This window comes from Uloborus diversus, chromosome 7 (genome assembly GCF_026930045.1).
Source record: "Uloborus diversus isolate 005 chromosome 7, Udiv.v.3.1, whole genome shotgun sequence".
Lineage (NCBI taxonomy): Eukaryota > Metazoa > Arthropoda > Arachnida > Araneae > Uloboridae > Uloborus > Uloborus diversus.
Window position 1 is genome coordinate 33,288,165 of NC_072737.1, and position 14,663 is coordinate 33,302,827.

Consider the following 14,663-nt stretch of genomic DNA (forward strand, 5'->3'; position numbering starts at 1 on the left):
TATGTGTTATGTATTTAAAACATCAAAATTTGCAAATGTAAATATAATATTAAAACAAACTAAAGACAAAAATAAAATTAAATTTGAGTTACATGAGAAGAATAGCAGTTAAAAATTTTGCAGCAGAAACTTGTTTCACATTGTTCTTTTTCTTTATTTATTCATTGTAGATACAAAGAGAAATTAATGAAGTTTTACATTTTAATTTGAATTAATTTTACCTATTTTATTCAAAAATAACTTCTCAACTGTAATGACATAAAATTAAATTCAATCACACATAAACATGAGTTAACCAGCAAATATTTTATAAGAATATACTATAAAACACTGTAAGTTTAAAAATAGTCTTTTAAATTGAGCAACAATGAAAAATAGAAAATTCTAATCGCTTTCATTGAAAATGGAAACTATTTTAACTATATAAATATAATACATAACAGGTAATAAAATGAACATTCTTAAATCAATATGCAATTATTTTAAACACTATAGCAATTTAACTCATTCTGAATTAAACTTACCTTAAAAATTCGAGCACAAAGGACTTTGGCATTTTCACCTTTTCCCCAAGGGGGCAAAAGATTAAAAGACATTCTAAAGAGCTCATAATCAATCAGGCACTGCTCATAAAAAGGCATTGTGGGATCATATTTCTCATGACCATTGCAAACTACAGTAGGGCTCCAGTACAACTGGCGGAGTTGCTCCTCCTGCAATATAAAAATCGTCCAGTATATTTTCAGCAGTTGAAAATCGAATTTCCAACATTAAGAATTCATTTAAAACATGGGTTTTTAAACCACCGTCCACGCATCCCTGGAGAACCACAGAGTCATTACTGGGAGCCGCAAAGCAGTTTTCAACGTAGGTAACTCAATCTTTGTTTTATTCAAATAATGAAATGCAAAAAGTTTTGGTCAACCAGGGGTGCTCCAATAAGGGCAAGGGTGCCCCCTCCATATTGCAAAACCCCTCAAAAGAAACAGCACCCCCTAAAAAGGTGAAAAAAATCCCTCAAAACACTCCCCCCCTAAAAATTTCAATAGCACAGTCTGTGCCATGCCCCCCCCCCCAGGTGAACACCCCTGCCTCAACATATAATGGATCTAAAAATCAGTTAAAGGAATTAATATCGAACGCCTGAATATCCAACAGCAATTGGATTCAAGATCCGTTCAACATGACAGTCACTAGTGCTAAACATTTATTTACACTTGAAGATAGTTTCTTAGAATTTGTATACAATACGCCTTTGAAACTCCAGTTCAACAAAACTGAATGCACAAACTTTGAGTTACTGCTCAGATCTGATCATCCTGCACTTCGAAAACCCTTATAACAGTTGATTCAGTTTTGCACAGCATATTAAGATGAACAGACTTTTTCTGCACTGTTATATTTAAACTCAAAGAATACGAAAAACTATGTAGAAGTACAGAAACAGAGGTAAACTTGTGGTTTCAACACAGCTGTATTTCAGCTGCAAAAAGAATTTTGATCAATAATTAATCAAGAAATTTTAGTATGAATTTAATGTAATATGATTTGTTACTTTTTATTTATTTTTATTACAATTTTTAATCCCTAATATTTATTTTTATAAATATGGAAGATCATTTACCATAATAACCAGCAATCCATTTCCCCCAATATTTATTCAAGCACAGTGGCTTTGAGATTAATTAGTTAGCTGAAATTACGCCTCAAGAATGATGTAAAAGAATTTTGACCATGTTGGGGTCCCTTAAAGCCTTTTGTTCAAAGAAGGGGGTCTGCAGACTACATAAGTTATCTGTAATTTAGGAGAATGATATCAGGCAGTTTAGACAGGTCAAAAACAAGTTTAATACTTTTAAATTTCAATGCCACATTGAACTACCTAATTATTTCAAATAAAATGCGGCTGATTTCTTTTATGACTATGATTCAGTTTGCTTTTTAATCAGGAATAGAACAAGGACGAATGTTCTGGGACCTTGACACCCAGATAGTTCAAGAGACTTGGATTCTCAATGGAAACCACTGTCTTCAAAGAAACTCTTCTGCTTAAAAGGGTACCCAGTGGAGAGCTCGTCCATCATTTCAAACCTTCCATTGCAAAGGTATATATTCAATATTGTTACAAATCCTGTAAATAGTAATTATTGTAGTAACGTAACATGTAAATAGTTTCCCGTAATGAATATATAACCCCTTTTCATATGGCTAAAGTATACGACCCCCCTATTTCCTTTTTGTTCATTGATAAAATTTGATAACGGTCTACTGTTTTCCAGAAGCGTGTGGAATATTTGACAGATTTCTTTTCGGTGTGTATATAAACCGTTACGCTGGATAAAGAGGGCAGTTTCGATTGAGATTTCGAACTGAGAGCGTATTTGCTCTGTTTATTGCGAGGCATTTCGCTGTGTTGTTTTCGTATTTGGAAGTAAATACGTGAGTAAACGTTGAGTTTATGGTGTTGTGTGATAATTGCTTAATTGCTGATGAATAATTTAGCAGTTGTTAACGATTTCTCCAGTACATAGTGTAAATAAAGCTCCTGTGTTTTTATCAAGAACTGTGTCTTCATTTCAAGAAAGTGGAAGTTGCGCCGGAATCCGTTACAATATGTTTCATAGGGAAAAAACAATAAAATACATTTTTAAAAAATACATAATTACATTATGTTTCTGAAATCCAGGGGGGAGTGTCAGTTGATCCTTGACCTTAATTGTCCAAATGACATGTCAGGGGACAATATTTAAAACTAGGTATTTGCATTGAAAGTATTAATAAACAACTTAATTATTAAACCTAACAATCTGATAGATGAAGCATGATAAGTAACACTTAAAATTAATAGTTTTGTGACAAATTTTAGTTTTGCGAGAACAATACCCAAGAAACAGTCAGTACTAAGAAGTAAATAATGATTCAACTACCTTAATGAATGTATAAATGTCATCTACTTCTTGTTGAGAAAAAACAGATTTGACTAGTTCATCATAAAAAACACTTCGAACAATATTTCTACGATTGGTGTCTTCCAATTCCTGAAAAAGAAGTATTTTGCTTGATAATAACATATTCAAAAAAAAACTTCATCCCCACACATAAATGTTCAGGCACACACAGCAAAAGATACTTAAATCTAATTGATGAGTTTATTAAGTAAGAAAATTATGCTTAAAATTCAACAAACAGAAACATAGCAATTCCTCCCCCTTTTAAATATTTATATCAGTTTTTACAAAGTTCTTATTCTTTTGTTGTTAGAAACATCTACAAAAAATAGTAGGAAGTGAAAAGCGTTTTATGAAGACAGAAAACTTATAGCTCATAATAGAGTTACCGATCACAAAAAGGAAAAAAATCTGATTCTTTTGAACATTAAATACCAGTTTTAACCATTTTGTTTCCTATAAAATATGATGTTGCTGGTGTCAAAAGCATTGATATACTCACATTGAATGATCCATTATTTAAAAATACTGCAAAAGGTGTGTTTTTTTATATATTTTTTTATGAAGTCGGATGAAATTCTACACACATAATTTAAAAGTTATGACAAGAAAATTGGCAAATTTCAAAGTTCATTCAACAAATTAAGAATTCTCCCCCTAGCCCTCCCAAAGATTTAAGTTTGTGGCGCCCCTGAGTATTAGAACATATTAACTCCTGTGAGAGGACAACAAAAACATGCAAAAATACAAAAAACATGTGAATTTTATAAAAATGTTTTATTTTGAAAGCAAATGAAACCTAACCAATTAAGTGTTTATCTATTTAAAATTTAGTGACCTGCTACAGACGAAAACACTATTAGCAATTTAATTGTAAAAATCAAAACTTAACAAATATTTTCAAAACGGCAGTAGAATAGTTTATGAGCTTAACAAATTTGCAACTTAAGATGATTGAACAATTTAATAATACAAAACGATTAAAGCCTCAAAAATTGCATGTTATTGTTTTGAAGAATCCTCGGTTTTTAATTGTTTCTAAAAAGTAAGCATTCTCTTACATAAGCATGTAGATTTTGACTATGGCAGTTTTGAAATCTGTGTTTACTTTGAATTTTTCGCTTTTGACATTTTCTAAAGACATGGACCTAGTTTAAATTGTAATACATAAGCGTTTTTATATCGTAGTTAAAAAAAACCTAAAAACACACCAGCAGGTGGTCTGGGGGCTCTCCCCCAGAAATGTTTTTTAATTGAAGTCCACAAAACGCAATGATAGGCCATTTTGGTAAAGTTCTGGATGGAATCTCTTACATCAATTTTTCAAACTGATAGTCCCAAAATCACAATATTGAGCGATCTTCAAAAATATTATAGAAAGAGGGGGGGGGGGGGGGGCGCTGGCTCTCCTCCTCTCTAAAATTGAAGCTTCGAAAATTTTGAAATTGAAGCTTTAAAAATGAAATTGTACACCATCTTTCATAATATTTATACGTTTTTTAAATGCATTATCGAAGGGATGGAGTTCAAGAACTCTCCTTCGGCAATATTTCAAAATTTAATTTCCAAAAACGCAATTTTAGACGATGTTGGATGATGTTAGGGGTAAAAGCGTTCGGGGCTCCAAGCCATTAGTTTTTTAACTGATCGTAAACCTTTTTATTGCAGCAATAAAATTGCTTAGGACATAAGATTTTCACTTTTACAACATAAATCAGTTCTGATCGGAAAATCTACCCAAGATAGCGCAAACAATCCAGAAAAGAAAGAAAGGTGGGGGAAGGGTATTTATGATTAAATTAAATGGCACCATCGCTCCCCTCCCCGGTCTTCATTTGTAAAAGAATTCTTTTATATCATAGCAGGTGGAAAAGTTAGCAATTAAAGAAAAAAAAAAGAAAAAAAACAGCTTCAATGGAGTAGATATATTTTTTAAACGAGGAAAACTATCCAATATTCATTAATAAAAAAGCAATAGGGGAACTGAATCCTCACTAAAGGGAGCGCCCCCGAATTGTGTCCCTCAAAAGACACTCAATTACAGCTTAAAGTAGCGCTTTAAATATTTCAGCATCTCCCGAATCCCTTCCTCTAAGTTCACCACAAATGTCCTTAATTTGAGTTTTTAAGGTTTCAGTTTCAAATTTTTTTTGCAATTAACCGTACGTACCCCCTTTACCTATATACATGAGTTATGACTGTCTAAAACTTTTAATACTTTAATTTCAGAAACTTTTTGACAGAAGCTTCCGACTCCCTTCCCACTTAAGTTATCCAAAGATAGCTTAAGTTAAAACTTCAGAAATGAAAATTCTTCGGGCTGGGCAGCAGAATACCCCCCCTCTCCTTGTGTGAAGCAGGCATACTAAAGGCAGTCTTCCATTGAAAGAGCAACTTCCCTCCCCACATCGCCAAAGACAACCCAAAGTTTTAAGACTTCAATTTCGAAAATGTTTCGAGAAAGACCCCGAATTCTTAAAAGTCTTTATTCATTCAAAAATAGCCAAAATAGCATTTCAATACTTCAGCATAGAAGTATTTTGGGGGAGAGAGACCCCCCCACTCCCAAACACTTTCCCCTAAGTTTATTGAATTTGACTTAAATTTGTGGTTCCCCTTTTTCATCACCAAAGTTTTTAGAATTTAATTTCTAAAATTTATCGAGAGGGAGCCTTCAAATTCCCTCTTCTTAAATCCTTCAAAGATTACCTAAAGCAGAGTTCTGAATACTTCAGCTTTGAAGGAGGAGCGGGACCCCGAACCCCACCATCTATGCTCATTAAAGATGGTCTAAAGTTGTGCTTTTAAGACTTCAGTTTCGAAATTTCGCCTAAAGAGACCCCCACTCTCCTCTCTTGGCATTGCCAAAGACAGCTTAAAAGTTTTAAGACTTCAATTACAAACTTTTTTTGAGAGAGGGTCCCAAATACCCTTTCTTTTAAGTCATTTTAGTATAGCCTCAAATAGTTATTAATGCATCAGCTACAAAACATTTTTAGGTTAGAACACCGAAACCATCTCTCATAAATTCACCGAAGATTGCCTAGATTAGTGTTTTTAAGACTCCAGTTTCCGATTTTATTTTTTAACCTCACCCTCTCCACTTTTATATCATTAAAGACAGCCTAAACATTTTTGACATTTTTTTTTTAGTTTGCAGAAGAGAAATCCCAAACCACTTCTTGCTTCAAAAATGGCTTAAAATTAAGATTTTCGATTTTTCATTCTGGAGCCCTTGAGTAGTCTCCCCCCCCCCCCCCAACTCTTAGATTCTCCAAAATATGAATGTGTTAAGACTTCAGTATTGTGGGTTAATTTGCGGACTTACCCTCTTTGCAAGAGCAGCGTTTTTTCGCAAACTCCTGCTGCCGTTATTTTTCTCGTTTCATTTCTCCCCCCCCCCCCTATTTCCATTCTAGCGAGTGTTAGATTGAAAGTCATTGGAATTTAGTGATTCTTCAAGTCTTAGAATATTTTACCAGAAACATTTTAAAAATGCAGGAACAATTACCCATCAGCGTTTCAAACCAGCTTGAAATTTGCCTCCGATTTTTCCCAGAATTCCCATTCTCATTAAAATCTTCAAAATCCCTGATAGTTCCCGTTTTACCAGGTATAATGGACGCCCTTTGATATGGCCTAAACATTTCATTCCGTCAGCAATCACACTCAACCGGTGATTCAGATTCAACTCAAAGACAATTTAACAGCGCACATAATTTTCATTTATGCGTGTAAAGTTTGCAAAAAAAAAAAAAACACAAATGAGAAAAAAGAAAGGATGATCGAAAATAGCAAAAAGTAAAGACGAAAAACCATTAATTTGAAAAATTAGCGAGCAACTCCGCGGTCTGCAATGCAGTGAGTTGGAAATAACAGAGCTACTTAAAAACAAACGGCGTAAGTCTAAAAGCCACTCCTCCAAAAGCACGTTGCAAACAAAACAAGCCCATGGCGGAAAATCGAGAGAATCTCGATGTAAATTCGTGGTTATGGAAAGGTCCAGGAATTAAAGCATATTGTTCAAACACTCAATTTTTCTTTTTTTAGTAAAAACTGAAGAAAAGTTATCGAATTTCTTTCCGTCCCGACCTCCGTCTCGGAAATTTTGTCCAAGACGGAAATCCGTCCTGAAACGGAAGGTCTTGCACCCATGTACACAAGGTAGAAATTTAATATTTAATTTAAAAATTAGAGACCTTTTTTTCAACATTTATAAAAATTATTTTAATCTTCAATTTCAATCATCAATCAAACGAAAATTTTGTATAATGAGAAAAATTAAAAAGAGAGAAGTAATTTCCAGCAAATAATGTGTTTATAAATCATTTAAATTAATTTAAAACATTAACTTTGATTTTGAATTTATTCTACTACTGGGCAGTTTAGAAAGTAACAGGAAAAAAATTAGAAAGTGTGAGGGCACAGGGGTGCCCACCCCTCCAAGTGCAATGATACAAATCCCCCCCCCCCACCAGTGGCGTAGCTAGGGAGGGGCGGAGGGGAGGTCCACCCTGGGTGGCACATTTCGAGGGGCGGCAAATTAACCGTTATGATGTGGAAGAAAAACGTATTTTTCAAATAAAGAAATTATGGTTTTAATCTGTTGCTGCAGGCAAAAAGAAAATCTTGGGATTGTAAGACTTTTTTGTCACTACCAGATTGAAATTACTTATATACAATACATTCTTATTTCTTTAAAAAAAACTTTCAAAAGTCTTCCTTGATAGCATATCAGTACAATTCCTTGTTTTGTTTCTGAGGGGGCAACAGTGAACAGTCATGGGACCAATGTTTTTTTTAGATCGTAGAAGCTAACTCCAGGAGGAAGAAAACAATGAAGTTTTCCAACTTTCATTATAAGAAAGAGTTAACATTATATTTTAAGAGAGTTTCTTGAAAACCTCCTAGTGAAACATAACCTTTTTTTTTTTTAACTTCAAGAAAATGGTGACAAGAGTAAGAAAAATACAGGGGAAGGGATGGTACACAAAACAATTGATTGATTTTTCTGAGAAAAATACTTTCCCCTCATCTAACATCTCCAAAGATTGAAACTGCGTTTTAGAAACTTCAATTTTGAAAAATTTCCGAAGAAGGAAAGCCGAATTCCTCAGAACTTTTCTTAACGTTCCCAAAGATAGCCCGAAATTTCTCTGACAGAAATGTGCGTGAATGTGACTGGGAGAGCTCGCTAAGTCTTCCTTCTCAAAGATAGCCTAAAATGAATTTCAGCTCGAAGAAAGATTTTGGGAGAAAAGCCTCCCTCCATCCCTTTTTGCTCCTAACATTATCAATATCAAACGAAGTATAAAGTCGGGCGTCAATTACGAAAAGTTTCCATTAGAGAGCCGCCTGGCTTCACAACATTTTTGGTGCCATTAGGTGTTAAGGAACCCTTTTACGTCACTAATGATAGCCTAAAATTGCGTTTTTGAGACTTTGGTGCTGAACAAATTTCTAAGAAAGAAGCCGAACCTTCCCCAATCCAGTAAATCACCAAAGATACCGTCAAAATTGATTTCAATTAAAAAATATTTCAATAAGGAGCCTCAGTGCCCCTACCTCCCCTAACGCTTAGAACTGTCTGAGAATACACATGCAATTGCGTTGCCAAAGATAGCGTAAAATTGCATTTTCAGAGCTGAAAGTTTTCGAATTGAGTATCTGTCCATTCCCGATTTTCTTAACCTCTGCACAAAGTAGCCTAAGCTGCATTTTAAAATATTGATTTCGGAACATTTCCTTGCGGTGTCCACCGATCCCCTAACGTCAACAAAGAAACATTAAACGAGACTTCGTTTTTTTTTAAAAAATCGGAAGCAAACCCAACTTGACCTTTCCCTTCACTTTCCCAAAAATTGCCTCAATTTTCGATTTTTTAACGTAAATTTAGCAATTTTCTCCTAGTGTGGCTGCCCTCCTCCTTCTTTTTTTCTTTTGTAAGTATGTAGAAAATAAAAAGTCTTTTTTCTTTAAAATTAAATTTCTAGTTTTCATTTCAAGTCTTGAGTTTAAAGTATTAGCTATTTCACAACGAAAGGGCGGCAAATTGAGAAAGCGCCCCAGGCGGCAATTACTGTAGCTACACCACTGCCCCCCCCCCCTGCCCTACCAAAAAAAAAAAACCTCAACCCTCTTTTCCTTTTTATTTTCTAGCTCTTTTTTTCATTTTATTTATTTTTTAAAAATATTATTTATTTATTTTTTAATTATTATTATTATTTTATTCGAGCAGTTCTGACTTTTAATGACATACATACACACACACACTTATAGACAAACTAAGTAAATAAACGAAATAAAATATAAACAGAATTAAATAAAATAAATAAAAATAAATCAATAAATAAATAAATTTAAATAAATAAATGTAAAAAATAAATAAAAATCCCCTCAAAAATTTTAATGGCACAGCTTAATGGCCATAATCCCCCCCCCCTATAGGCACCCCTATCAAATTGTGTTATAATCGATCGTTTTTGGTTACAACCACTTATTTTTTCAATTAGAAACTTTTATTAAAATGCTTTGTTAGATCTTTGTCTATTTATATTTTATTAATAAGTAGAATGACTAGGAGATTGCAAAAATCTTGATAGAATGAAATTCAAAATTGAAGTCATATAAATATAAAAATATGAATTTTAATAACTATAAGGATAAAGCTGATGTTTTGCCAAATATGCTTATTGTTACATATATCTAGCTCATTTGTTTATCTGTTCCAATACATAAAAAAAGAAAAATAAATAAATAAAATAAAGAAAAGAAAAAGAAAGAAATGTTTTACCTGAACTACTCTAAGCCTTTGTTTCATGCGTAGTTGCTCTATTGTACTATTTGTAATGAATCCATATTGAGCATAAGCTTCTTTTAAGAGTTTTTCAACAGGAATGCGCTGAAAAAGCAATTGAATTTATTTAAGTTCTAAAATGCATTTTAGAAAACAATGATTTTCATTGGATTCATAATGGCAAACATTATTTCAATTTCATAATATGCAAAGTGAATTGCATTCTCATTGAAGGCACCAGTTAATGGTAAATAACAATCTGGATATAAATTTCCAAATTGCATGCCATTTAAGAAATCAAAATCTAATGAACGGTATGAAATATTTTAATCTAATTATCAAAACATATTTACCCGCTTTTTAAATTCTGGAATAAAATTCTGGTAAGAAATCACAGAAGGAAGTTCATCTTTAGTCACAACACTACTTAAATAATCACTGAGCACCGTCATAGCTTCACCATCATCATGGGAAGCTAACAGATCTTGCCGATTTGCTTCTAAAACTTTTAACGCAATTTGGAAAACTACCTGTAAAAACAAAAAAGGGGCCATATAATTTCTTAAACTTTATCACTTTCATCCTCTTAATGCAGCTTTTAAATACAATATAATTTACGGACAATACAGCACAATAACTGTTCTAAATTAATTTTACTTTTCTAGCAATTCGGAAATTTTGAGCTTCATAATGATAGATACATTTTTAAAAAATTGAAAACGTTAAATGACTTATAAATACAATTATAATACCAGATAGTTTGTTTTCTCTTGATTTATATTTAAAAAAAAAAAAAGCAACGTCATAACAACTACCTCTTTTCAGGGACAACATTCATATACAGTAGGGTGCGCCGAAAAACAACTTTTTTTAAAATTTCGATTATGGGTAGAGCGGAAAAGGTGCCATTGGTGGAGCAAATAGCACATAAAAAAATTGAATTTTTTCTAACAATTCCTTGATTTGCCGCAACTGGGTTGAAGTTTCGAAAAAAATGCTGTTTTTTCATGTTTTTAGCCAAAATTAGTAAAAATAGTATGTTTTTATTTTCGATGATGAGTCACGCGGAGAAAGTACAATTGGAGGCGCTAAACTCCCATAAAAATTTTGTGGTGTGTGGTATAGCTCTTTCCTTTGCTACAAATAAGTAAAAGTTTTGTCAATTTCCAGTTTTTTTAACATTTTCAATAAAAATTCTAAAATAGAAAAATTTTTGTTTTCGCCATATTTCTCTGCCATAATTCCGTAGTTTTATCACATGTGATGCATTTTTAGACGTGGGGTGTGTCATATAAAATTTTAAATTTGAAATCTTCTCTGCGAAAACTTTTTGCATCTGCGTTCAAAATTAAGGTTAAACAGCACATAACTCAACAAAAAACTGAAGATGGTGTGGATGTACAGAAAGTTTCGGCTTGTACTTTCACACAACAGAGAGTCTTTATCTTCACTGTTTTAGGTAATAAAAGCTTTTTTCAAGTTGAATTTCTGCATTTTGGCGCTTTTACTTGTTACAGTGTTGCTACAATGAAAGCATTTTTTCCTTCGTGGCCATCTGCTAATTCCGTGCTACTTTAGGAGTATTTCTTTTTACTACACACAGTTGGAGTAGACTTAAACTTCTAAAATTGTTTTGGATACTATATTTATTTCTGTTTCTTGTGACGAAAGACATTTCATGCTTCGAGGTTGGCTGACATTGGTTGAAAACCAAACCGAGCATATTGTCGTATTCAATTAACCTGAATTTTAATTTTGAAACCTTAAACTTTAAACACTCGAATTTCTTAATTCTTGTTTCTTCTTTTATAATTGCTATCTATTTATTCAATTAATATTAATCACAATGTTTTCATACCTTGGTTTTCGTCAGTTTCCATTGCTGTATTAGCATTGTTGTGAATTCTTAGGAAGGCCTATTTACTTTTTAAAATTCCTTTTGCGAACCCTGGTTGTTTCTTTAGGCGAATCATATGGGCAAATCAATTCATATTACAAACAGTGCGAGATATCATAAGGCATCTTTGGGTTCCGAGGTACTAAAGTGTACGCAAAGAATTCTGTTCCAGTTGAAACAGTTGCAGCTATCAATTACGTGTTTTTGGTCTGTGCTCAAATTTTCAATAATTTTTTTTTTCTTTTGCCAATGTAGAAATACGTGACAGAGGTAACCTAGAAGGACAGCACAAGGAGGTTTCGCATGCCATCAGCTTGGGTTCGATTGGTCATTGGTCTAGAAAATTCTTAGGTTCAGTACTTTCTCTATCTTATTTATTAGGTGTCAGACTGAGAGTTCGTTCGTATGAAAAATGTAAACCAAATGCTGCAGTTCTATTTTTATTTATTTCTTTATTTAAACACCTGCAATGACACTGTTTTTTGTTTTCACGTTCTTACGGAAGTGCCGTTTCATGCGACTGTTTTTAGTTAAGAGATAATAACTTCGTTCTTATTTTAAAATATTTACCAGTGATTAAGGACGAATTCCGCACTTCTCCTGTTGGTTTTGAATGCTAATCAAACATAGAGTTGCACTAAGTTTTCTAATAGCATATTTTAAATTTAAAATTTTATACCCGATAAGTAGTTAATTTATAACACACCATGCATCTAAAAATGCATCACATGTGATAAAATCATAGAATTATGGCGGAGAAATATGGTGAAAACAAAATTTTTACTATTTGAGAATTTTTATTGAAAACGTTAAAAAAACTGAAAATTGACAAAACTTCTACTCATTTGTAGCAAAGGAAAGAGCTATACCACACATCCCAAAATTTTTATGGGAATTTAGTGCCTCTAATGGAAACAAAAAGAGAGCTAGAAGCAGTAATACTCGAAATGTGGTTGAACACTTACTCAGAAATTGCACAAAAAAAAAAAAGAAAAAGAAAAAGAAAAAACATTGAAATCTATCTGCAGACGTTCAAATGTTGTTGTGGATGTTGAATGATATTCTTCTAAATAATAACAAAATAAAAAGTTAAAATATTCAATAATATGTAGACATTTTTTAAAGAGTACAAAGACTTTTGTGAGACTAAATTTCCAGCACTTTTTGGTTTTGTATTTTAAAAAAAATTAAGTTTTAATATTTTACTAAAACTTTTCATGTAGTTTTGTTAAAAATTGATCATAGATCTTATAATTAAATACTGATTACGAAATATTAATTTTAACCAATGGATAGGGGCCTATTACATTGAAAGTCGCAGGTGTACAAACACGTTTCGGAGCCACTATATGTAGTGTTGGTACAATGTCAGTACTAGAAATTTTCAAAACATTTCTTGGCACATAAGTTTTAAACATCTTTAGGAAATAACAAAGCAAGCAGTAAATGCTCAACTGTGCTTTTAAAAATGGAAACAAAAATCGATTAAAATGATATGTGGTGAGGGCTAGTCAGGCTTTTCTTACAGTCGTTACTCTTAAGGCCCCTATATATACGAGCCGCCACATCAGCTTAAGATCAGCCTTTTTGGATCTGAGTGTGTGTTTGAGCGGTGTTTTTTTTGGCGAGTATTCGTGTTTGGTGATTGTTCACTGCGAGCGATTATTAGCGGCACGTGAATTTTTTATTAAATAAAGTATTATTTTCAGCAAATTTGGCGAAACCCGAAACTTTGCTCTGGTAACTCTAGCAGCGCAACAATGCAAAATCCGATCCAAAATGGCTAAACTTAAGCTGATGCGTCGGCCTATCTATATAGCGGCTCTAGTTACTCCCAACTACAGGGATAGAAGTGACATTTGCCAACAAAAATATAGGAAAATATAGGAATTTTCTGAAAAAAATATAGGAATTCGATGGAAAATATAGGAATTTTCTGCAAACAATATAGGAATTTTTCGAAATAATATAGGAATATTTTGAAAAAAAAAAGGATATACAGGAATTTCGATAACAAAGCTCGCCAGTATGACTTTTTTTTTCAAAATGCAATACTACTATTCGATTAAAAACATGTAATTACACTACCTGACATAAGTGCAATACATACGCATAAATAAGTCTAAGAATACACACAAAATCAATTTTACAAACAGTAAACGAGCGTAAAACTGTAATTTGTACTAAACATATTAAGGCATACTTCTTTAAAAATAAAAAAAAATAGACCAAACTTTTTGTAGATGAACACAAATCTTTCTTAAAATAGTTGTGTCACTAATCTAATTTTTAATGAAAGATTTTGCATGATCCGATACTGCGATGGGCAAGCTGTACAGTAGAATGAAATTCGTGAAGTTCTGTTCTAATTTATGTTATCACTTGACAATGCAGTAAAAGCCAAACTTAAAGTTTTATAAGTTGTTGAAACATGTGCTATGCTGAAATCAAAGTCACATGTCACAGTAATATCAGGGGTCAATCCAGGTTTCATTTTTTAAGTCCCCGTTATGCGAAAAAGCAAAATATTTTTTGTGAATTTTCTTTATTTTTGTGAAAAAGAAATTATTGTGAATTTCCTTTTCTTTTCTAGAAAAAAGTGTTCAGGTAAAAATTTAAATGTATGCAAATTAAAAATTTAAATGTATACTGTGATTTTTTTCAGAAAAATCTCTGATATGATACTTTTTGACCATTTTCCCCCCCTGAAAATCCTGACTTTTCAGTACCAAATTCGATCATAGTTGAAATCCACGATTTCTAATGACTTTGAAGGACACCCAGTAAAATATATATTTGATTAAGAAATATTTGGTCATTAAAGCAAAATAATCCAGACCTAAAAAACTTGGTGGCCACCACTGTCCCAAAGTTTTAAAGTACAAAAAGTGAGGGGGGTTAGTTTTTACCACTTTCATAAAAAAATTAATAAATAGAACCTTGCACTTGTTTACAAAAACATGCATTTTGGAAAATTTAAGTTAAAATAGGTTTTTAAATTACTTCAAAATAAATAAAAGAG

At 32.5% G+C, this 14,663-nt stretch overlaps 1 protein-coding gene across 1 annotated transcript in view; it reads right to left on the reverse strand.

Annotated features, from left to right (window-relative positions):
- Positions 1–14,663, reverse strand: part of LOC129225778 (TBC1 domain family member 9-like) — an 89,339-nt gene that overhangs the window by 9,035 nt on the left and 65,641 nt on the right. The window contains 4 exon segments of the mRNA XM_054860287.1: positions 525–713; positions 2,928–3,038; positions 9,742–9,849; positions 10,098–10,274. Of these exon segments, the coding sequence (XP_054716262.1) occupies positions 525–713; positions 2,928–3,038; positions 9,742–9,849; positions 10,098–10,274 (585 nt within the window).